The sequence below is a fragment of the Martes martes genome (genome assembly GCF_963455335.1).
Source record: "Martes martes genome assembly, chromosome: 11".
In the NCBI taxonomy this organism is placed as follows: Eukaryota; Metazoa; Chordata; class Mammalia; order Carnivora; family Mustelidae; genus Martes; species Martes martes.
In genome coordinates, this window is record NC_137899.1 from 94,162,310 (window position 1) to 94,184,724 (window position 22,415).

Genomic DNA, 22,415 nt, shown 5'->3' on the forward strand with positions numbered 1-22,415 from the left:
AGCCTGGCGCTCAAGGTGGCGGCTAGTTTCCCAGATCTGTCTCTTGTGTGGCAGGATGCAACCCTCGGGTCCTTTAGGGGGTCTGGCCTCCTTTTGTCTGCTGGGAGATCATCCCACCACCTCTGCTCCTGACCCCTGGGGGCCTCCTGCCCAGCCAGGCCCTTGCCCCTGGAGCTCCTGGGGGCCATCTGCTGTCACCCCCCGATGAGCAGGAAACACAACCTGCAAACGTGCCCAGCGCCGCTCAGCCGTTCCCACTTCCTTAGGGCTGCATCTCTGTCCCCAGGGGACCTCTGCTTCCCTCCCTGCCCACACCTCCTCCCCTGCCTGCTCCATGGCAGGACTTGTGGTCAAATCCATACAGACTTGACCCCTGGCTACCTGGACCTATGATCCTGCAAAAATCCTTCACCCTGCTGGGCTCAGGGCCTCCTGCCAAGACACGGTCACCTCCTGCCCCTCTGAGGGTGCCAGTCTGCCCCCCCGCCTTGAGGTCAGGCCCCCATGAGAAGCCTTGCCGGGTCCAGGGGAACCACGTCCCACCCCAGGCACCAGCGGGGAGCCGCAGACACACGAGACAAAAGAAACAAACGATGCCTTAGGATCCACGGCCACAGCGAACGGCCGTAATTAACACATGCCACCGCCACGCTCCACGGGCCGCGACAAGGCGGGAGCGCGGCAGACACCGTAAACCGCAGAGAGCACGCGCTCCTATAAAACGGCAATAAATGGCGTGCCTGCGAAGGAGCTCGCTCAGTGCTGCTCCAAAACCTGGTTTAAGGCTTTTATTGTTTCTGTGTGAAAGAACACAAATGCTTTTTGAAAATTGCTTTGGCATAAGCCTCCCCTTCTCCAGGAAGTGTTTCTGATCCCGTCTCCAAGCCCCCAGCCCGGACAGGTTGGACGGCGCCCACAGTGCCCCCTCCATGTCCCCACTCTGGGATCCCTGCCCTCCGAGGCTCAGTAGGGTCAGCAGGGCTCCTTCCCCTGGGGCCCTCACTGGCCCGGTGCCACCCCATCTCCTCGCTGATGCCGGCACATAGCGGGCACAGGGGACATGTTCCCAGACATCCCGGGAGCCCCAGATGTTGCTGAGGGAACCCCTGTAGGACAAGTGAAGTTCTTATTAGGAAAGATATTAGAAAGACCTTTAAAATAAATACATAAAACAAAAGCATAAAGATAGAAGCACACCAACAGAATCATTTTTCATAGAGAGGAGGGGAGGGAGTGGTGATGTCCCCTCGTGTGGCCACAGTCACAGTCACGCTTTTGGGGTTTTGTCCTACATTAGCGGAATAGTCCAATATCAGATAAAACAAAACAAAAACGGTTAACAAAATTTATGCACCGAGCGGGGACTGGGTTGAAGCCCCCGGGGGGCTCATGCTAGGCAACTCTGGCCACAGAAGAGGGGGGTGAAGCCCCTAACTAAAGCCTTTGTTGAATGCCCGGTGCGGGGCCACAGGTCCAGCTTGCCCAGCAACTGGGGGGATGGGAAGGGAGCCTTGGCTGGGAGCACTCAGCCTCCTATTCTATGAGAGATGGGGTGTGGGGGTCTCATTAGCAGGGCAGTCTCCCTGTGGCCCTCTCTCCCCACCTGCAGGCCTAGGAGGCACACGTGGGCAGGACAAGGATGCAGAGTGACCGTCCTCTCCCCCCACGTCCACCCCAGGGTGGTGAGCCCTCCACATCTCATAATGTGGGAAGAGGGGAGCATCTGCCGGGTCGTTCCCGAAGGCCTGGTGGGGACCACCTGTGGGCCGGCTGGCCCAGCACCCCTTCCCCTGAGGCCCGGCCCCCACCCAGCAGACCGGAGGCAGAGGCTTGGAAACAGAAATCGCTATCAAGACTCCGAGGCATATGCTGTCTGTGATTTAGCGAGTCTCCTTCCACTCCCAAATTTAATTACAAAAAGGGGGAGGGATTTTCCCCAAGAACCTCATTCTTTTTTTTTTTTTTTTAAGATTTTTATTTATTTATTTGACAGACAGAGACCACAAGTAGGCAGAGAGGCAGGCAGAGAGAGGCGGGGAAGCAGGCTCCCTGCTGAGCAGAGAGCCTGATGCAGGGCTCAATCCCAGGACTCTGAGATCGTGACCTGAGCCAAAGGCAGAGGCATTAACCCACTGAGCCACCCAGGCGCCCCCCCAAGAACCTCATTCTTAAACATCCAAAGCAGGTCCTCCAGCTCCAGGGGCCCACAACACTATGGGTGGGAAGTTCACGTCAGCCATTATTCCAGGGCCCGTGTTTACTTAGCTTTGCCACCATAGAGGCCACCCTTGGGAAGGAATCCTCTTTACCAAAAGCTGCCACCTGCAGAGAAAGGGCAAGGGCTAAAACTGCACAGGGGTGGGGGCCCAAAGCAAGAGAATTACAGGCACCTTCCTCAGAAAACCCTGACCGGCCTTTGATGAGGAATCCTCACTACCACCTTCGAGCTGTGATTTGTCCCCATTTCACAGACGAGCAGACTGAATCTTGGTGAGCCTTGAGAACTTGGCCACTGTCTTCCAGTCAGATCTGCTGAATTCCACATCTCCGTTCTCCACTCGGCCATTCTGTCTGTCAACCGCGAAATTCAAAATCTCAAGAGTTGATTATAAAAAAGACATTATGTGACTCCCTGTGGTTTTTCTTTTCCAATTTTAACTTCAAAAACTTACTCATAATGAGGGTTGGATGTATTTTAAAGCATAGTTGGGTCAGGGGGATTATTTTTTGTAAGAGCAGTGAATGAGCATTTCTGTATGGGCAGGGACACGTCACCCCACCTCTCCAAGCTGTGTGTCCTCGTCTGTACCGTGGGGGGGGGGGGGTGCCTAGGGATTGAACTCATGGACCTTCTGAAGCTCCAAGTCTCTTTATGCTCCTGGACTAACCTCCCACTCACGTGCCTGCGGCCAGGGTTGGTCACTCTTGTTCCCCGAAGTCACCAGCAGATGCACTGCCCTTCCCCATTTTTATCTGGCATCAGACTCCACTCGGGCCTCTGGACAGCATCCGTGGGCAAAGGAGACTTTTTTTCTTTTTCTTTTTTTTTAGCTTGGGCCTAGCCCTCCCCACTTATATCCTGAGATGGGAAAAATGGACTGAGCAGGCAAGAGGGAATTTAAAATGAGCTGGGGGAAAAAAAAAAAAAATCCTGCCACAATAAATTGCATCACAGTGGAGATCTCTATCTAACCAGAAAATTCTCAGCCCAGACAATGGCTCATTTATTTCCAACAATATTCAATACAACAGAATTCCAGGCCGACAAAAGGATTTCTACAGGTTCTTGGAGTTGGCTGCAAAGGGATTTAACCTACATAGAAGAGAGAGCTGTTCAATTATAGATTCCCAGGCGTGAGGGAGACCTTTGTAAATAAATTGTAAGGGGGCCTGCAGTAAATGCGGCAGCTTCCCTGGGGGAGCATCTCACCTACCGACAGCGAGAGGCCGGAGCACCGGCCCTGCCTGGAGGACGTTTGGGTAAATATTTGGGCAGAGATGGCTGCTGCTGGGACGGTGAGCAGAGGCGGCGAGCAGAGGAAATGGCCCTCTCTCCCAGGCCCGCAGATGATACATTTCTATAAACATCCAGGCAGGCAGCCTCTAAAGACGCCCGAGCTTTCCAAACGCATTTCCCATTCCATGGTCAGCGAGACGGCGTGGGGAGCAGGGGCGGCAAAGAGGACGCAGGACACAGGAGGGCGGGGAGGGGTCTGGCAGCCGGCCTTCTAAATTTAACACGCAGTGGCTTTTAGGCCGAGTGGATAAAAAATAAATTCCGGTGCTTGAAGCTCTTATCTTTGTTTACCATTTCCCCAAACAGTACGTGACCGGGGCTCGGACTCAGAGACGGGGCAATGGAGAGGCCCATATGGCTCGGGGCTGCTGGGGGCGGAGGTTGGGGGAAAGACAGCAAGCTGATCACTTTCCACCTCCACGTGACATTTCCACGGCCGGCAAGTGACCCAGGATCTGCTGGTGTCACAGGCTGTCCCCGGCTAGATGGGGTGGGGCTGGGAGTTGCTTGTGAGGCTTCCGACCGTCCTCGCTGTGGAAGGCACCACGGGGTCGCCCACGTCCACCTCCTTTCGATGAGGGACCCATGAGTAGCCTCCGGCGACCTTTTCAGATGCTCAGTGACAGATTTTGACACTCCAGTGGCCATGCGGCCTTGCCGATATCATTAAGTTCTAGTCACTGGAAAACCCTTTTTCTATGTCGCGTCAGAACTGTCCTCCCTGGGCCTGACACCATCGGGCCTGGGTCCACCCCACTAACTAGGGAGCAGCACGTGCTTTTCCTTTGTCACGTGTCTGCTGCTGGGTCTGGGGCAATGCTCTCATTTCTGCCCTTGGCTTTCTCAGGCTGGGGGCCGGGGGGCCCGAATTCTTTCCGTGTGCCTCTGGAAGTGGTGTGCCAGCCCCAGCGTACTCCCGCTCCCTCCATCCCCTGTCCCCGTGCTCAGCAGTTAACCCCCCATGCTGGCCTTGGTCTCCCCTCCCCCACTCAGCTGAGTGAGGCGGTGTCCTTTCCTTGTCCCTAATCTCCATGGCTGTGTCCATCACTCTGTCCCAAGTCCCTTCCTTTCCAGTCCCTCAGCCTCCTTTCCCTGGGCGGCCCTGTGTTTCAGTCCCCAGCACCTCGCTCTTCTTTCCGACCCCCATCCCAGGGGACTCACCCCTCTGTGCAGCTGAGCGGGACCCCGTATCCCCCTAGCTCCCCCCCACCACCACCACCAAGCCTGCCAGAGTGGAGCTCTGCTGGACGGACAGCCTCGCCCAGACCGGTCCTCTTTCCAGCTCTGTTTACAGAACTTCCCTTTCAACCCCTTGCCCACTCTGACCACTGTACTGTCATCAGAGCTCCTCACTCCTGCCCGGACTATTGCAACAGTCTCCCCTCTTATCGTCCTACTGACCAGTTCTTACAACTGCCCTCGTGTACGTCATTGTCAGGGCACAAAATACCATTTTCAGTATGCCGTCAAACATACTGCTCTGCTCATCAAACCTCCAGTGGCTCCCTAGTACCATAATAATAAAGCTCAATAAACAAGTAAATCGTTTCCCCAACACATAGTGAGTCAAATGGATGGGATTAGGTCTTGTCTCCTCTCTTCCCCTGCCTCCCCACCCCCACACTCTGCTAAGGACACATCACACTCATGTTATAGACATACTCACTGTCTACATGGGGAGAGAGTGAACAAAAAGAATTTCTCAGCAAATTAAATGCAACCCCCTCTCTCCCCAGTGCAGAGAAAGTGAGCTGGGTGATTTAACTGTCATTTCCTTAGGGGCTTTCTTCTTTAAACATCATATACACTCGGCTGTTAATGGAGAGAACGGAATCCTAAATATTACATAACAGCAGATAATCCAACGGCTCGAATCTAGTTGATCTGGTAATTTTATGCTTATGAGTGATTATGTCTGATAATTGGGACAATTTTTAAAAACTAGATGATGAGATGTGTCTTATTTGTCCCTGCCACCCCTTTCCCTCTGTGCCCACTGCAGGGATAAATAACTCTGCTCCCCCAACAGTAGTAAAGTGGTTGGGTTTCAGCGTGTCCAAGGGGCAGGAGGACAGAAGTGAGGGGAGCCCCAGTGAGATGTAATAGAGGGAACAGGTATGTGTTTAACGGGTTTGCCGTTAAAATTTCAGGCAAGACGGACAGCCAATATGGAAAACTGTCCAAAATATCTACTAAACACTCCTTGTGACCCAGCAAATCCACTCCTAGGCATATACCCCATAGGTATATACCCCGCAGAAGTGTGGACACATGTCCACCAAAACACATGCAAGAATGCCCAGCTTTATTTATAACGGCCCCAAACTGGGGCAACTCAAATGTCCACCCACCATCGAAAGGATGAACACAGAGCACAAGCCCCATCCAGAGTGGACACATGGCGGTCCCCCGCCTCACCGTGGGGGTAGCTCCCACACACGGCTCAACGCGCGAGCAAGTGCGGGCAACACCCACATTGTGCATATTCTCTTCAGATGCAGAATTTTTTAAAAGGCAGAGGAATCTGTCATGTTAGAAGACAGGACAGTGGTCGCCCTTGGGGGTCACAGTGACTGGACGGGGTCACGGCGGGGATTCGGAGTGCCGGCAATGTGCGGGTTCACAGGCGTGCCCGCTTTGGGAAAGGTCACTGAACTCTGAGCTTTAGTTCCTGTGATGTTTTGTGTGTGCATGTTATTCTTCCATAAAACGTACATAAGGAAAGGGAGGGAGGGAGGGAGGGACAGAGGAAGGGAAGAGGGAGAGAGGGGAGAGAGAGGAAGGTCGAGGCTGTACGGCCTGATGGACAAGTCTTGGAATTTGAAGATCTGGGTTTAGTTCCGACTCTGCCACTTACCAGCTGTGTGACCTTGGTTAAGCCACTAATCTCTCTGAATCTTTGCTTTTCTCGTCTATAAAGTAGGCAACAAAAACTGCCCTACCTACCACACGGTGCGGGTGCAAGGACCCAAAGATAGAAGAGACATAAAAACCCTTCGGTGAGCAGTAAAACACTGCTGGGGACAAAGCTACTGCTGTCTTAGATCTCCGAGGACAGGAATTCCTGGGGAAAGTCGGTGACATCAGAATAGCTCCACCCAGGGCCATCGGTGGTAAGGGCTTGCCCTTGTGGTAGGGGTGTGCGAGCCTGTGTGTGTGTGTATGTGTGTGTGTGTGCACGTGTGCGTGCGCGCCGGCACAGGCGGGTTTATGTTCTTTCATTTCAATCTCCTCCCCTAATCCCTTCATGGCCTGACCCTCAGAGAACCGGAGCACCTGGAATAACCCGCAGGTTTGTGTGTGATGGGTTCTGTCTCCTTTAAAGTGGGCATAAATAGATACTATATTCACTCTCCTGATTACTTTTCTAAAGTACGGACGCTTGTCTGCTTCTCCATCTGCCACCTTCTTCAAATTAGCACGCAGGACCTTCCGGGCACCGGCGAGGCGAGGCAGTGATGTTATCAGAAAGATCCCTGCCTGTCTCGTGGCCCGTCCCATCCCTCTGTCCCTCATTGCTTTGGGCCCCAAAACCTAGACCAGCTCACATGGACCCATCGCCGGACCCTCAAAGCCAGCACGTCAGAGCCTCTGGTTACAGAACCGGTCAGCGAAGAGCCTGGGTCCCCGCTCAGGCCTCACCCGCAGGACTCAGGGCTCCTGTCGGGAGACTGGTCGCAAGGGGAGGGGCTTTTCCTCTGGGTCAGTGCTCAAAAGGGCAGAGCAAAGGTTGCTCCCCTTTCCACGGTTTGGTTTCATATCATGGTCTTATGTTCCCCAGAGAATGAGAGCACGTGGAAATCTTTATTCTTGACACGGGCTGAGTGGCCCCTGGCTGCCCCAGGCTGGAGTGCCGGGTCTTCAGGGATTTCAAGCTCCCACCCCGTCTGGAGGGCAAGGACTGGCAGAACGGAGCCCACTTTCTGTAACACGGCATCGGGCAACAAAGCCGGATTATTACTGTATTACCAGTCCTCTTTGCTGCTGCTGTTGCGGCTGCTGGGGGAGGACAAACCTGAAGCCGCCCCCGCTTCTGTTTCCTTTAGCAGAATAAGAAAACGTTAATTTTTCTATTAGGTTCCCTCAATCTCCAGGAAAAGTCTTTTAGAAAGCAATGACATTTTTGTTTTCTTTTTCTCCTTTATTCTCCACATCCTATCTGTACACACCCAGCGTGTGGTATATGTGTAGGTGTGAGTGCCTCGGGGAGGGGCGTGTGTGCGTATGTGCGAGTGCATGTGTGTGTGTGTGTGTGTGTGTGTGTGTGTGTGTGTGTCTAGCTCTCAGAGAAAATGGCACACAAAAATCTAAATGTGGCAAGATGACATTAATGGGTCAGGAAATAGTATTATTTCCTATTTAAAAGGATTTACCCATAGATTTTTCCAGGGAGTTCCCTTAACCATCAGATTTATCCATCACATTTAAATATCACTTTACAGATCTAAGCTACATGATAAAAAGACTAAGAAACCAAGGACCTTAGAAATAAAATTAGAAGCTACTGCCCACTGAAAATCAAATATAGATGGAAAAATCTTCCAGAAAATTAAGGAACTTTGGATTGAGACTGTAAACCATGTGGCAGTCAGTTTATGTTTTAATCTCTATTTTCACCAATATTTAGCAATCAAATATTTACTATTTAATCAATATTTCCCGCTATTGGATAATAATAAATATTTAACTATCTATTTTTAAACTTCTAAGAGTGCAGTTACTTCTTTTCTGAAATAAGCCCCAGCCGAAATAAATTCTATCGGATTTTAAAATCGCTTTCTTCCTTAACACGTCCTTATAGAGTCATTTAATACATGCCACAGAAGGCCTGGTGATGAAATGAGCCCCCTGCCACCAAATACATTCAAACAGAAGGACTCTCTGCTCATTTGGGGCGTTAGGGTTACCAGAGACCTGTCACCTTACAGTCACCTTCGCCCCGCCCTGTGAGCTGGGCACGACCTCAACTTACAGACCAGGTGACCTGTTGATGTTGCCTTGGCAACTGGCCCCAGGCCACGGCTGCTGGGCCATGAACCCAGGACAGAGACCCTGGCTGGCCCCGGTGACCACCCTGAGACATGGCCAAGGTCGGGGAGAGAGGCTGCAGCAGCAACCCCGCTGGGTGGGAGGCAAGACAGGTTGATTCTAATTCTGAGTAGTACTGCCCGCACAACAGGAGTCAGGGAGAACCTTGGGGATCCCTTTCTAATGTTATCTTTGGGAAACACAGATGCTTAAAGTGCTTCCTGGCTTGAAATGAAAGGATACTCTGCTCAGATGACCCCCCCCACCCATCACCACACTGAGTCCTCCTGACATCCCAGCCCTCCTCCAGCACAGAGGCTCTGAGCCCCCGGGGCGACAGCCCGGGAGGGGCTGGGCCAGAAGCTCAGCTCCCAGCTCCCAGTCCCCTGCCCTCGAGGACGCTGCTGCTATTTTAAACAGGTTTAGTTCTTTGGCGCAGCTCCAAGTCTTTGCATGGGGCTACGCCACACACTACTGTTATTTACGTCGCTATTTAGTGTTTCAGCTTTTTCTTTTTTTGAAGGAAAACTTTAACTTAGACAAATTAGAAGACCACTTGGAAGAACTATGTCTCCCTCACCGAGCGTCCAGCAGAGTCCTCTGGGGCCTCTCTTTCATCCATTTCACCACCTTCCCCCACTTCGAGGCTTTAAAAAAAGGAAAGAAAAAACCCAGATGTCCTATCGTGTCATCTGTAAATATTTCCTTCTGTATTTCTAAAACACAACAGCTCTTTTCTAAAACAGGACCACCATACCATCATCACACTAAAAACAAATGAATTGTAATTTCCGAAGTGTATCGAATACCCAGTCAGGGTTCAATGTCCTGGGGTGGACTCATGGATTTTTTTTTTTTTTTAAGATTGGTTTATTTGAACCAGCATTCAAACAAGCCGTTTCACTTTTCACTGGCTTCTTCGTATTCATCCCAAAGATCTCACTTTAGGCATTGCTTCCTTCTGGCAGCTTCCCTGATCCCAAATGCCTGGGAGGTCTGTCCTCTGCTGTCTCACAGACTTGGGCTCACCACTCCCTAACCCTCACTGTTCCTTCACAGTCGGAGACAGACCACGAGGTCGAGGAGGGTGGAAAGGGTCCACATGTGTGCCCTGTGCCAAGCACAGTGCCTGGCCAGCAGTATGCACCAGCTCTGCACGGGGCCAACAACTACATGAGTAGAGGGACTGCTGAATGAATAAGGACATGGTTTTTCCACTTCAAGTCCTATCTGTGTGCTTTTGGCTCCGAAGCCTTTCCTCTCTGGGTCTCATTTATCTCATCTCTATAATGAAGAATTTGGATTCACGATTCCTAAGTCTTTGGAGGGTATAATTTGTGATTCTGAGTAGGGGCCCAGCGTGGCTGGGGAGTCCCCATTTGCCATACACTTGCTGCCCTCTGCTGGTGGGATGGGGGCAGGACCCCTTTATCCCTGATTTTCCTGAAAGAACTACAAGGAGGCAAAGGTCCAGATGGGTGGACGGTCTGTCCGTGGGGTAGGGACTTGAATTTCATTGCCTCACCTGGGGTTGATTAAAATGTGCAGGCGTGAGCCTTCCTCCACCCCACCGGCCCACTCCTCCTGTGGGAGGGATCCCTGGGGTAGAACGCAGAAGGACTAAGGCAGTGAGAGGTCTCACCCCAAGGCTCCTGTTATAACTGCTGGGGTGGGGCTTGGGTGGCGGGAGGGGGCTTCAAAAGAGGATCTGGTGCCCAGGCCCCACTTCAAACCAACAGACGACTCCCGCAGGGCAAGGCTCAACCATCCTTCTGTATTGAAAGCCGTCCCACTGCTTCTAATGTTCAGCCACATTGAGAACCACTGTACCAAGCTGAGAGTTACACGTGTATCTTGAGCCAAAAGTTTAGAGGCACAGCAGAAAGCTCATCCACGGGAAGAATTAATGAAGACTTTGCCTTTATAAGAGCAAACTCCTTTAGGCTGCTTCTAGAAGTTTTCTTTCTCTGACAAATGCTGATTGCTTCTAAACCACAAATTTTGTTTGGGGAACCAACAGCATTTACCACTAGGGACGCTGCTCGCAGATGGTTTTCTTTTTCTTTCTGAGATTTAGTTCTACATTTTGGTGCACGGTACTACCGTTTCTTTTTTATTTATTTATTTATTAAACATGTTCTGCACTTGTTAAGTCTTCTTTAGTTGCAGATAACTGAGGCCATGAACGAGAAAGTGTTGTAAGAGCCTGGATCCACCACCCACGGGGTCTGCTGGCACACAGACACCAGGAAACCGTCTCTCTCTGTTGTTTGCCTCTGCTTCTCTCTGCACATTTAATTCACTCCTTCTTTCTCGCAGCCAGCTGGAATTTTCTGCTCCTTCATCCATAAGGAAGAACATGGTCACCAACAGGTCATGACTCCCTTATGTTCAGTTCCCACCTGCTGGAGGCAAAACTCCTTTTTGTCTGCACTAGATTTAAATTCCCAGACTGGTGCCCTGCAGTCAGAGGCTCACTCTCAGGCCAATCAACCGTGGCCTGTACGGCCAACTCCGCGGTCAGAAACCATGGGGCCCCTCACTCAAAAGGCAGGGTAAAGTGCCATTAACAGTAGATACAAAGGTTCTCCCTTTTTTCTTCTTCTTTAGCATGAATCCTACCATTCACCTTTATATCACGTAATGCCAGTTTTAAATGTAAATATCAGAGCATTTAACGTACATGCAGAATCAATGAAATCACGCAATTCGTATCTTGTGACTCACGGGCCAGAAGAAACAATCACAAATCAAACTAAGCATTAGAAAGACAGGTGTGCCAGGCTCCCCCACGGAGGCACTCCCCCACGCATGGGGTACCGTGTGGGCCGGGGAGCCAGACCCTCATGTGTGTTTGGGGGCCCTTCCCTGTCCTGCTAGTCACTAGCCCCAGGGAGGGCAGCCGTGTGGCCAGCTGCAGGCCTGTGAAGGGCTCCCTGAGGGAGAGAAAGGCCACTCGGGGCCCATTCATGGACAGCTGGGGGCCACAGCCTGGACTTGCCCCCCAGTGCTGCCCTCTGTTGCTCTGGGAGGGGAGGTCAAAGGAAGCCAACCTCCAAGTTGGGGACGGCTCTTGCATCAGCACTATCTGCTTGAAAGAAAGGAGGCAGTCTCCTGCCAAGCGGGTGACCCCCTCTGGCTCCCTAGGGAATGGGGTGAGAGAGATTTGGGGAAACTCAGCAGAGCCACAGAAAAGCCTCCATGACCCCATTCTAACCAATCCTCCCACAACATCCTGCTCCCTAGCTCCCATTCCAGGTGTCCCTCCCTCCCCAGGCCAGGGGGAGGGGAGGGTGACAGTGTCACCCCAGTGGGCATTGTCCACAGGACTCTGGGGTCCCCCCAACACAGGATGCTGGGTCATGCTTCTCCACACCTTCACCCTTGATCTAATCCGTATTTCCCGACCTTTCTTGATCTGACTGAAGACCAAAATCTCTTTGTCTTCATTTGTATTTTTCATCATGGGCAACTTTATTTCTCCTTCTAGGCTCTACCTGTTCATACCCTTCGACCATTTTCCTAATGAGTTTCTTTCCTTCCTGACTTAGAATAGCTCTTTGGGTTTTGTCACTATACATCTTTTATGTCACTGGAACTTTTTTTTGCCTTTTCTGCGATTTCCCGCTGCATCTTTTAACTCTGTGATGTGCCAGTTACCGCCCCCCATGGCCACCCCCTCACCCAAGGCTCAATCTTCTCATCTGAGAGATGGGGGAATGACTGCCTCGTGGGTCTGCAGGGAGGATTAATCCGGGTCCTGTCTATGCGACGTGTAGCCACCAAGCCCCCTTCTCCCCATAAATGCTCACAGTCGCACCTACTGCCGTGATGTTAGAACCGAACTTCTCTGTAGGACATTCCGAGGTCCCCAAGGCCCAGGCTGGCCCAGCTGGTCCACGAGAACATACAGCACCACAGCCCAAGTCCGAGGCAGCATATGGGGCGCTGACCTAACACCGTGTGGACCGCACTGACCGCGTTTTGCCGAGTCTCCATTTACCACTCTCCATTCAGCGGGACCCTAAAGCTGATGGAGACGCCAGAAAGCTGCAGGGCTCCGTGTAACTCACCTTTCTTCCTCTATCATGACCCCCCACCAGCCGGCCCCTGACTACAGCAGCTTCCAGGAAGGCCTGCCCTACCTGGACATGGTGATCGCGGAGACTTTGCGGATTTACCCACCGGCTTTCAGGTATGCCTGCGCTGCCCCCCTCCTCCCCCTACTCAGCCCCCCCACACCCCAAAGCCCTTTCGAGGCATCACCGTCTAGGCCCGTCACTAGTCCTCAGTCTGTCACCACCTGCGTTATCAAGAATGCTGGACTTAGGCTCCTGGAGGGCAAGGTCTGAGTCCTGGGTTTCTCGGGTTTCGGTGCCTTCCACAGAGTGACCACAGCAGTAAATGTCTGGTTCATTTTCCTCTACGTGAACCACCTTCTCGAACTGTCACCAGTCTGTTCTTCACATGACCTTCCTCCCCAACCCAAGCCAATCTCCTTGGCCCCCTAGGCCTGAATGGTGTTTGCCGGTCCCCCTGCTTGCGGGTCCGTTCATCCATTCTTCCATTTGGTAACTATTTATTGAGCCGAATGCTGTGCCAAGCACAGCACAATCGGCCACGTACAAAACAGATAAAATCCCTGCCCTTGGAGTTGACAATCCAGGGAGAACCTTCCAAGGCCTGGGAATCCTCTCTTCACTCTCCAGCTACCCACCCCTGCCCCATCCTTGGAGCTCCAGCCCGACACTCGCTACCCCATGCAGTCTGCCCCCTCCTCCCCCAGCATTTTCCAGAAGACTGTACTTCCTATTATATTTCTGGACACTTCTCACCCGCTCTGCAACATCTCGCCCGTGGACATCCACTCACACCAACCTGTGCCTCGAGAGCAGGAATCTGGTCTTCTGCTTCTTTCCAACTCCCCCTAAACGAGGCATTCCGTGGGGCACAGGGTCTTAACCGGGGTCCTCAGGCCCACAGGGTGGGAAACAGTGGCCAGATTTCAGGTTCTAGAAACAGAAGCGACACAAAGCATTTAACCTATCCTAAGTTCCACTCTGCATGTCTTTAAATTAATACACTCCATCATCCATACGGAGGTAGATTTTGCCATTCTAAGAGAGAAAATGTGGATGCTTTGAAGGTATCTCATTATATTCCAAACCAAAAACATCACAGAGAGTGTGATCATAGATATTGTCCAAAGTGTTCAGACCCGGAGCAAACAGGATTCCAGAGACGTGAGTGGAACCACATGGTCCTCAAGCACACAGGGTATCAGTCCCCTGCTCTCGGAGCAGCCAGGACACCAAGACCTGCCTTGCCGCTCTCCTGGTGCGGACGTGAAGACAAATTCTTCCCTGATTTCCTTGGGAGCCACAGGGCACGCTGTCATCCAATCTTTGTTTTTTAGTGATTTACATCCAGCTTCCTTCCAAGGGAATGTGGACAGCTGGCGTCCACATTAAAGTGAAGCTCAAAGTAAAACATTCAGTGATGGAACAAAGGCCGTCCAGGGGGAAGAAGCCTTTACGGGACCCCAGAGATGGCTGATAACTGGGGTCAGGTCCCTACCACGGCTCCTCCCGAAGAGAAAAACCAGCAGAGTCAAACCGCTGCATTCTCCAGCAGGAGGAAAGTCTATACAGTGGTCAAAGGCAGGTCCCTTCCTAGACCTAAACCCAATCAAGAACTCATCACGTAAGACCTTGTAGAGGGGATGCATTGAGTGACGAAGTGAACAGGCTCTTCAACACCCAAATGCTCTGATCGATTCTCTGAGCGACCCCTAGAAACTTCAGAAACAGTACCGCATAAAGACGGCCAGCAAGGGCACGGCTCCCAGGAACCAGCAGCGGGTGGTCTCACTTGAAGGCAGGACACAAACGAGGGAACTGGGATGAATTGATTGACTCCCTCCTCAACCCACATCGAGTGCCAGTGGTCCAAAACTACAAAACAGACTGAGACAGAAAGTCGAGACAGTCTCACACCCCGACCTCTTGCTGGCTGTGTGACCTTAGGTAAGCGCCGTGCTGCTCTGTGCTTTAGCTTCCAGGGCGTTCAGTGGGCACATAACGCCTGCTCGTCTTCCCAACACGAGTGGAGAGAAACAGTGGGACAGAACGGCTGAAAAGCCATACACTCTAAGTCTCGCATCACGTATGAGGGGAAAGCAAGAAGGACTGTCCTTCCAGTCGAATGGCCAGCCTGCAGCCAACTCTGGTCCCGGCAAGACACGATTTCCTGGGCCTCACCCTCCTCCATACCCACTACGCTGGAATTTTTAATCCTATCAGCTTGCAGACTTCTGCTGTCAAACAACAGAACGGAGAGAGAGAAGCCATCACTCTTCTCAGCCAAACGAGGCCAATTCGCTTCAGCCCAGACAACAGATACGGGGGCGAATAAAGATAGAATGCGAACTTATCTATTTTATTCTATTTTATTATTTTCATCTCAGAAAAGTGTGTTGGCTTTTCCCAAGCCCTGATGCACCTGGACTGATTACCATTATCCACCAAAAAAACCCTCAGAATGGCCCCTGTGTAAAACACAGCAACTCTTGCTGAAGGGTCGTCAGTGTGAATCCAGGATTCCAGGCGGTATAACTCAGCAGATTTTTCTGGCCTTGGATATGGCCTGGCCTAGCCGGACAGGAGGCCTGACCACATACAGAAGCAAAGGCCCTATTTTCTGGTTTCCAGGGGCCTTGGATCCAGGTCCAAGAAATTTCCAGTAAAGATGAAAAAGAAGAGGACTTTGGAAAAGGACCCCTTTAGAACCAAGGCCGATTTGAGCACTGGTGTTTCGCTACCAGATCCAAGCACGTGTTAACTGCTTTGGTAGCTCAGGATCTGAAAGGGGGGTTTCCCCAGTCCTGGCCTCTCTTGTTACATTAAAGGCCCCTGACGGAGTGATGAAGGCTGCTGGGAGCCTCGGATCGCTCTTCATTTCTTTTATAAGTGAGAACATAATATAATGGTAATTAGTATAATAATTTTATCTCCTCTAAGATATTTAGGGAAGTCCAGACTTCACAATCTGAAGTAAAAGCCAGCATAGATAATTTTTAATTTTTAAAGTGAATACCTGCATTACAAAAATAATAGTCTTATGCTATAAGAAAAAAACAACAATCAAAAACAAAAACCCTAAACAATACAGAAGGATCTGAAGAAAGGTTGGCATCTCTGATCCCCTGCCATCCTCGACCCCAGTCCCATCCCTTAGAAGAAATCATGGTGGAAGTTCAGGTATTCTTCCAGAAATTGTATATTTGTGTGCAAACATCTATAGTCCGGCTCTTAAAAACACAACATAAAAAGGATTGTGCCGTGGCCTTTGGTAACCAATCAGACCAGAAGTTTTACCCTCGAGTAGAAGTTATCCGTAGTGACGCAGACAAGGAACGGAGATCAGAGGTTCAAACTCAAATTTCCTTTAGGTAAAGCAAGGGGGTGGATGAGGGCCATTTAAAGAGGCTTGCCCATGGACGGAAGATGAGGGAAAGCGTGGCCAGAGCGATAACCCTACAACCCCCGCCCCCTGCAGGGAGAAGCCCTTCAGAGGTACCCCTGCTCCCCTAATCAGGCCTAAGAAAAGCTCTTCAGGCTTGATGGATGAATGCATTTTCACTGAGGGCCAAGGGAGTCTAAGAGCTCGGAGGCTGCAGGGCCGTGGGCAGTGGAAGGTTGGGGGTGGGGGCAGGGGTAGAAACCATCCTGGTCACCCTTGCAAGAGGGCTAGGCCTCCTGTCCCCCACCCTCTTTCCACACTTCAGGCTCAAACCCCATTTGCCCCAGTACGCCACTGGCAAGCTCTCCTCGTTGCTGCTGTGCCTCAAGGCAGGGGTGACCGACTTGTCCCCACAGGTTCACGCGGGAGGCGGTGCGGGACTGCGAGGTGCAGGGGCAGCGCATCCCAGCGGGCGCCGTGGTGGAGGTGGCCGTGGGCGCCCTGCATCATGACCCCAAGTACTGGCCACACCCCGAAACCTTCAACCCGGACAGGTGAGCTCAGTCCCTTCAAATGGGCGACGCGAGGGTAAAGCGCTTAGAGGTGGCCAAGGGGAGACGAGGATTTAGTAAAGCTGTCCCCAGACAGTTAAAAGTCATGGCCATTAAACACATGAGAGACATAATTTCTAAAGGAAATTAACTGTACCATTTTTAAAAGCCCTGAACAGAATACAGAGATTTCACATCTCAGCAGCCCTGCATGCAAGTAACGGGGCAATTTCTAACGGGGGTCCTTTGTCCCAGCCAAGAAACAGGACATGTGACCAGATTTCAGTTATGCACTGGAATGTAACAAAACATCATTTCCTTTTTTAAAAATTGGAGCTTGTTCCAAAACAAGCCATCAACAAATTTCTCCCCAATTTCATGAGACCCAGCTGTGCTCGCAAGGTAGCCCTAGATCCCCACTCCTGTCCCTTGTGTGGCTCTGGTCCCTTGTCTACATTTCATTTCTAGGCTCCCGGACTGATATTGTCTGAGCAGGCATCCACGCCCTTCTCGTGGGAATTGAGGGATATCCCCTCCTTGGCCTGATCTGACAATGGGGAGGGCCAGGCAGACAGACACTGTTTCCACCTTTAGGAATTTCAAATTTCCATGAAAAAGAGGCCCCAACCCTCCCACCCCACCTCGGGGCGAAGCGGTGGGCAGCAGGACCTAGATCAATTCATACCCCGCGGAACACAGGGGACCCCAGGCACCAGGGCTGCAGCTGAAGTGAGCTGGCTGTTATGAGGCAGTGGTGGACACCAGCTCTACTGTCACGGAGCACAGGTGACAGATGCTATGTGACAGCAGGGAGGACAATTCCTGCAGTGGTTCAAAGACAAAAAACCCCCAGTGGTTCCGTGTGGGCAGAGGAGATGGTGGCCCAGTGTGGCCTCCAAGGCTAAATCGGCAGGAGGCGGCCTGGAGGGCTGGTGGCCACTGGTGTCCTGCTGGGGCTCCTGGGGAATTTGGAGCCACAGGCTCAGGTGAGAGCTGTGGATTCCTGAGACTTTGATCCCAGTGGGCCTTCAGATCCATTAACACAATCAGTTCTTAAGGGGAGAGCGAAAGGGGCCAAGAGGGTCCTCCGGGTGATCCTCCTCATCAGCAGGGCCTCCGGGGCTTTGAGGACGGAGGAGAGGGCAGGACGGAAGCTCAGGGAGCAGCAGCCACCAGCTCCAGGGCCTGAGGGAGGCGGCCACGGGAAAACGGGATTCTGTGGACCGCGGTGGGGCTCAGGTCCACGTGCGAGGAGTGTGGGCTCAGATGAAGGGGTCCCTCGGCCACTGCGTGGGGCTGACGAAGCCCACGGAAGGGAAGCGGGTGTCCCGGGGCCTACCCTGACCGCCCGGCCCCCGCAGGTTCACGGCCGAGGCGCGGCGACGACAGCGTCCCTTCACATACCTGCCTTTCGGGGCGGGCCCGCGGAGCTGCCTCGGGGTGCGGCTGGGGCTGCTGGAGGTCAAGCTGACGCTGCTGCACGTCCTGCGCCACTTCCGGTTCGAGGCCTGCGCGGAGACGCAGGTGAGCCCGTCGCTCCCGGCGCGGGGGGAGGTGCTCTTGATCAGCGTTAGGGGGGCTAATAATCACGCCCTCTCCCGGTTCTCGTCGTGCGAGGATTAAATGGGTCCGCCCGAGTGGAGTGCTCGAGTGCTCGCGTACGCGCCTGGCCGAGTCTGCATTCCCATTACTATCACGGACCTTCTCTGTTATGCGAGGCTACGCCTCCGAGGCTGTAGCTCTTCCCTGTTCGGCGAAGAGAACCCAGGGATCCCCCAGAGTAGGTTGTATTATTCCCATTCTTCAGATGAGAAGCTTAAATAAAGCTCAGGTTAAGTCACTTGCCTGAGGCCACGCACTTGGACTGCAGGCTCTGTGAGGGCAGGAACCCAAGTCTGCCTTATTCACTGTGGCAGCCTCCAGCACCCGGCACCGCGCAGGTGCACACGCGTGCACTGAATGGATGTTGATGAGCAAACGAGTGATTAGCCGGGGAATGAAGAAACCGGCTCCAACCAGATCTGGCTCGCCCCTGTCTTCCTCTAGCCGCCTCGCTGCAGTGTGGGCTGTTCCCTACACAGCCTGAAACTTGTGTCCCTCCACGCCTATTCAGAGTCCCTCTGCACGGACAGGAGCCCGTTTAGGGACAGATTCTAAGTACACAGTGATGAAGGGACAACTGCTGGAGTCAGAGCGTGGCATTGCCTCTGACAGAGTCTGGCTTCCAGGCTGGAGAGAGGGAGAGGCCAGTTGGGAACAAAGAGCCAAACCAACAGAAAGAAAAGCAGGCCCCCCAAATGCCTGAGGTGTTTGTGTGTGCAAGACTTCCTTTTGGGGTTTGTCTCCTTAACCCTTGATCTTGACAGTACAGCAGCCATTGTCCCCAAACACTGCTTGTGCTTGGCATTCCCCACCTCAAGAACCAGCCGTGCTTCCCCCAGCCTGGGGGATCTATGGAGAGCTTGTCTGAGTCCACTGTGTTCCCTGCCCCAACTTCCCACCGTGAAAGGGCTCTCCCCACTCCTCCCTAGCTGGAATGCCACCACCTGCCCCTCTTCCCTGCCCCCAGCCTAATCCCGTCTTCCAAATCCTTTGGTGTTCCCTCAAATCTGGAAGTGGTCCCTGAGAAGTCCTGCTCATAAGGCTTCTCCCATTCCTAGGCCCACCTCAGGTGTCCATTCCTCCAGGAAGCCCTCCCTGACTTTGCTAGCCCCAACTGATCTCCTTTTTGGAAGTCCAATGGAGTTTCCAGTTTGTCTAGACCGGTGTTAATACAGTAGCTGCCAGCCACATTAACCTTTTATAATCAAATTTAAAATTCATTTGCTCAGCTGCCACACGTGCTATTGGCTACCGGACAGGATAGCACGGGTTTAGTTCATCTTGTTTCCTGGTCATGTAACTGGTCTCCCCTCAGAACTATAACCCCCAAAGACATCTGAAAAGCCCGCCAAGGCCCCAACACTGAGGCCCGGTGATTCTTCTTTCCCTTAAAGCGTTCATTCACATTAGCCACTGAACCATCATTTTACACAGGGCTCCAGGGGACACCGTCCTTCTTGAGCAATCCTCTGGCTTTTCTTCCAAGTCCCCAGTCCACCATCAATCTGCCTTGTAAGTTGGACAGGAAAGCTCTCTGAATGGCAGCAAGGTAGACCACACAGCACACATGAGAAGACGGTAAGGCTAGACCACAGCACACATGAGAAGGGGACACTACGAAGCCACTCTCCCAAAGCCCCTTGGAAAGAGAGGGGGCTGCGCAGTTACCGCTGGGGCACCAGGGAGTGAGAGGAGGGGAGGTGAGAGAGTTTGAGGCTTTGGTCCTCACTTTCAGGTCATGTGATCTTGGATGAGTCACCTGGTGTCTTTGAACCTCCATTTCTTCATTTGCAGAGTGAGCCGCTACCACGGCCTATGCAGGCTTCCTGGGAGGATAAACGCGGGACCGAGTACCTTACTCACCTGCGGTATTTCATCATGGGAAAGCGGGTCCGGCACCAGTGTGCTGCTGGGGCGCCAGCGTCCATTTTCCCCGAGACGCAGTTTTGCTGGCTTCTCAAGGCCGTGCTAGGAGGCTGCTTTGCCAGCTCAGCCCTGCTGTCCCTCATTCCCACAATCATTCTCCAGGCCCTGTTCCAAAGAAGCTACCTTGCAGATGCAGTTAGCTGTAACCAGTCTCTTCATCTCTCTTTCAGGTACCACTGCAGCTAGATTCCAGATCTGCCCTAGGGCCTAAGAATGGCGTCTACATCAAGGTTGTCTCCCGCTGACAGTGTTGTGATGACACTCCCAGATTCAAAGTAAACCTTCCTGTGGAAATTCAGATTCTGGGGAAAACATCACTGAAGCAATTGAAAGGGTGCCTGATGTGCAAGTAGAAAAGAGGTATTTAGATAACATTTCCTAAATGCCTAATAAATGTTTATTGCACTTGGTTTTGACTTTGCTGATGATGTATGAACCACTGACCCACCTCTCTCCATCAGGGATTGCTGACAACGAAGCAAAAATGTAATTTTGTCAGAATGACTGAGAACTCGGGGTTTTGAAGGAAGTCCTGGCCTCAGGATGGAAGGGAGCTGTAGGGCAGAGGACTTGGGGACACTGGGTGAGCTGCCTATACAGCACCAGCTCGTGGGCCTCCAGCTTCTGGTGCACTTAGGGCATTTGACTTAAAAAAATGAGATTTATCAGAAGCCCAGCTTTAACAGTGGCTCAAAAGCTTTCTTATGCTTTGATTTTCCTAGGTAGGATAATACTAACTTTATAAGGTTTTAATGCACAGAAGAGTGAGAGAGACGGAAACGTAGGCATTGGACCTTCTCTTCCTTTTGATCCAAGAGTCAAAACATAGAAGTGAATTTATTAAAACTATCGTGTTGCTGAGAAGTTGAAATTCAACAAGGAGCTCTCAAGTTGAATCCCACATCTGCCATCAGCCACATGTGGTTGTGGCTGCTGGTCTTCCCACGTCCCTGTGCCTCCGTGTCCTCATCTGTAAAACAGGGCCGCTGACCTAGATCAAAGCCCCCTCCCCTGTGCACCATCTGAGCAGCGAGAAGGGGCTGAGTGTCCTGTAGGTAGCATTCCAAGCAGGGGTCCGTGAGCGTGGCTACCCAGATGCTGGGCCACATGTAGGCTGTTTCAGAACTGGCACAAGAGGTTTCCATGTATCCCTGGCTGTGGATCCTGCCTCTGTCATTGGGTCCTCTCCTACTCCAGCCCAGGAGACCTCATGCTTCCCCCAAAGTCCTTCCTTGGAGAGCCCTCTTCTCACTTTCGGGCTTCCCCGGAGGCAGGAAGGCAACCTCTTCTCCCGGTGCAGTCCCAGCCCTAGGAGCTGCCCGGCCAGCCCATCACACAGCTCTCTCTGCACCCTTGCCCTCACCACTGCTCCTCCCTAGGCCCCAGCTCCTTCGAGATGTCTGGCTGTGTATGGCCACACGTTCCACTTCCTGGTGACCCATCTGTCCTTCCTGACCGGCCTGCCCGTCTCCCAGCCCCTAGCCCTCTATGGCCATCACAGAGCATCATCCTGCAGAAGAGCTCAGCTGAGCACCTGACTCCCTCCTCAGAGCACAGTCCGTGTGCGGCGCCCCCAGCCTGTCAGCTCCACTGGCTTCCCTCACCTTCTCTGTCCAGGTGCTTCCCACCTTCAGACACAGCAGTGAGGCCTCCTCATATTCTAGAATTGCTGGACTCAGCCCTTCCACTGTTTCAACCCACAGTCCCGAGCTCCCCTGAAATCCCACCACCCATGTTCGACACCAGCTACCACGGGGCTAGGAGCTGGCACGGACTGGGCTCTCCACAGGACCCTTTAGCTGAATCCCAACCAGGTCCTCGTGACAAGTCAGTCACACACACTTGCCCTGGGTCCCACCACCTCTCTGCACCAAGAGCTACTGTTATTTTGACTTCTTCCCATCACAGTGCCCATCCCCCCCCCCAAAAAAAAACAGGTCACATGGACCCTGTCCCTCTCTCAAATTTCAGGTGCAAGGTTGCTTTCTGAAAGGGGAGCAAATCCAGGGCCCCCGCAGTCTTCATAGCTCAACTGCCTTTTCTGGAGCATGTGACCACCACCCACACCAGGTTTCTCCAGCCGTCTGTCCCACTTACACTTCCCAGTGGACCATCCCTGCTGCCCACCACTCAGCTCCCAGCAGCGAGATGGGTAATGAGACATTTGAGACTTGGCTGGCAAGTACCTGACTTCATGTTTCTCCCTGACACCCTCTGGCCCTCCACCTCCACTGGAGTAGGACCTGGACTCAGTTGAAAAGCAATCAATAAGATTTCAGGATCAGGCAGGGTAGGGAGGAAATATTTGGGGGGCTCTGAAAAATCACACC

General features: G+C 52.5%; 1 protein-coding gene across 1 annotated transcript in view; it reads left to right on the top strand.

Annotated features, from left to right (window-relative positions):
• Positions 1-20,497, top strand: part of TBXAS1 (thromboxane A synthase 1) — a 161,545-nt gene extending 141,048 nt beyond the window's left edge. The window contains exons 11-14 of the mRNA XM_080818371.1: positions 12,649-12,740; positions 16,423-16,560; positions 17,919-18,081; positions 20,256-20,497. Coding sequence (XP_080674497.1) covers positions 12,649-12,740; positions 16,423-16,560; positions 17,919-18,081; positions 20,256-20,330 — 468 coding nt within the window. The 3' untranslated portion in view covers positions 20,331-20,497. The remainder of the gene's footprint in view (positions 1-12,648; positions 12,741-16,422; positions 16,561-17,918; positions 18,082-20,255) is intronic.
• Positions 20,498-22,415: the final 1,918 nt, after the last annotated feature.